We start from the raw sequence: 2,327 nt of genomic DNA, 5'->3' as shown, positions 1-2,327 counted from the left end.
ACCTCAAGGAACGCTACAGGAATCACAAAACATCCTTTCGACATTCAAACAGAAGAAACGAGACAGAGCTTTCAAACATGTTTGGCACTTACAAGATGCAAAGAAGCCGTCTCAAATTAAATGGAAAATTCTTAAAAAATGTAGACCCTACAGCAATATTAGCACGAAATGTAGTCTTTGTCTGAATGAAAAATTCATAATCATGTGTAAGAAAGAAACTGTGTAGCCTTAACAGAAGAAACGAATTAGCAAGTTCATGCCCCCACAGAAACCGATATGTACTCCGGAACTTTAGAGTAACGTAAATTTAAAATACCGACATATAGTCCCCTTATATCATGTTTGTTACCTAGCAGCTGCTAAAATGTAACGCATTTACTATAGCAACCATTCAAATTTCCGTATTTAACTTCCAGCTTTCCAATTTCAACAGTTCAGTCGTTAAAATTGCCTGATGAGTGTGGTACTTCTCAACAGAAACAGATACATACTCAAGAACTTTGTTATAAAGTAACAAAATCTTTTATAACACGCGCTTGTATGATAAGTTCTTTAATTTCATATAGCATTTTTTTTTACATATCATAGCAACTGTTTTAAAGTTCTTGTAATCATCTGTATAAGAATTTGTGCTGCCTAAACAAACGAAACGAACTAGCAAGTTCGTGCCCCCACAGAAACAGATACTCAAGAACTTTGTTATAAAGTAACAAAATCTTTTATAACACGCGCTTGTATGATGAGTTCTTTAATTTCATATAGCATTGTTTTTACATATCATAGCAGCTGTTTTAAAGTTCTTATATCTCATAGCAACCTTAAGTTCGCTTTTAATTGTCCAGTTCTTGTAATAACATTCGTATTGCCTGATGAGTGTGGTCATTCTTCGACCATACGAAACAGCGTTGTAGCAATAAAACGATGAACTGAAATTTTGCTACCATTGATCATTATTATCACTGCTACTCTCAGAGTTGAGCGCTCTCTAAATTTATTCTATTCAAGTTCAAGAAGTACATATAACCAAAAAATGGGTAGAAGTCCTCATCAACTTAAAGTGCTCAAAAGTTGAACTAGAGCAATAATTAATTGGTAATGCAAGAGTGAGTGTATTTGGTCATTTAATCGCTACTCTGAGTTTCATGCTCCATACGGAGCAATCTTCAGGCAACTGCCAGAAAAAACGGTTACAATCAAAGATATTTGAAAATACAGAACAATACACAATAGACGCTAAGTTTGTTACGTGACGTGTCCACACGGGGTCTTCATCATTAACTAAGTGAAAACATTTTTCAAGAGAACATTTTCCTAGCATGTCTACAACCCGATACAGCCCATTTCTCCTGATGAGCAGCTTGACATTTCTGGCTCTGCCGTTAATATGAAAAATGATCCACAGACACAAGTTGCATCTCTTAGTTACATTCGAATAAGACCTAGCTTGTTTCACTGTCAGCCATCGAATGTCATCATGCAAATATTCCGATCTTTTAAGTTCCCTATGTACTTACTAAGCTCTGGTAGCCATGTTTGTACCGCTTAATTACCGAAATGCAACATGTATGGTTTCTGTATCTTTAATTTAAAAGCACTTAACAAAAGTTAGATACAACCTATAAGTCTGTCTTTCACGCCGAGCCAGGAACCCCCGTCCGACAAAACTCTAGACGAAGAGATATTCTGTGGTTTAACCCGCCGTATAGCAAGAGCGCGGCAACAAAAGTCGCGGAAATGCTTTCTTTCACTTATCGATAAGAATTTCCCTACATCTAACCCCCTTCATAAAATTTTTAACCGTAAACACACTAAAATTACGTTACAGCTGCCTGGTTAAAAAGCGAAAAAAGAATATCTAATCATAACAAAGCTGAACTCAACGAATCGACGCGCACCACTAATGAAAAGACAAACTGTACATTGCCGGAAACCCAACTCGTGCCCTATGGATGGAAACTGCAACGCGGAAACCGTCCCTACCAGGCTGATAGTCCCCACTACCCACACCACGAAGGAAACCGACATCGGACTTTGCGACACTGCGTTTAAATTAAGATACAGAAACCATGCATGTTTCATTTCGTAATTGAGCGGTACAAACATGCTACCGAGCTTAGTAAGTACATATGGAACTTGAAAGATCGGAATATTGCATAGGACATTAGATGGGGAAAAGTGAAACACGCTAGGTCTTATTCGAATGTAAACTAAGAGATGCCAACTTGTGTCTGTGGGGAGAAAATTTTTCATATTCCGCAGGCCAGAAATGTCCAAACTATCAACAGGAGAGAAATGAGCTTGTCTCGGGGTGTAGACATGCTAGAAAA

At 37.6% G+C, this 2,327-nt stretch overlaps 1 protein-coding gene across 1 annotated transcript in view; it reads left to right on the top strand.

Moving 5' to 3' along the window:
• LOC137982110 (uncharacterized) overlaps positions 1-251 on the top strand; it is a 6,883-nt gene extending 6,632 nt beyond the window's left edge. Inside the window, exon 4 of the mRNA XM_068829169.1 lies at positions 1-251. This exon is cut by the window's left edge and continues 153 nt beyond it. Within this exon, the coding sequence (XP_068685270.1) occupies positions 1-185 (185 nt within the window). The 3' untranslated portion in view covers positions 186-251.
• The last annotated feature ends 2,076 nt before the right edge of the window (positions 252-2,327 follow it).

This window comes from Montipora foliosa, chromosome 13 (genome assembly GCF_036669935.1).
Source record: "Montipora foliosa isolate CH-2021 chromosome 13, ASM3666993v2, whole genome shotgun sequence".
Taxonomy (NCBI): domain Eukaryota; kingdom Metazoa; phylum Cnidaria; class Anthozoa; order Scleractinia; family Acroporidae; genus Montipora; species Montipora foliosa.
Note: the sequence above shows the minus strand (reverse complement) of the source record. Positions and strands in the feature narration are given on the sequence as shown.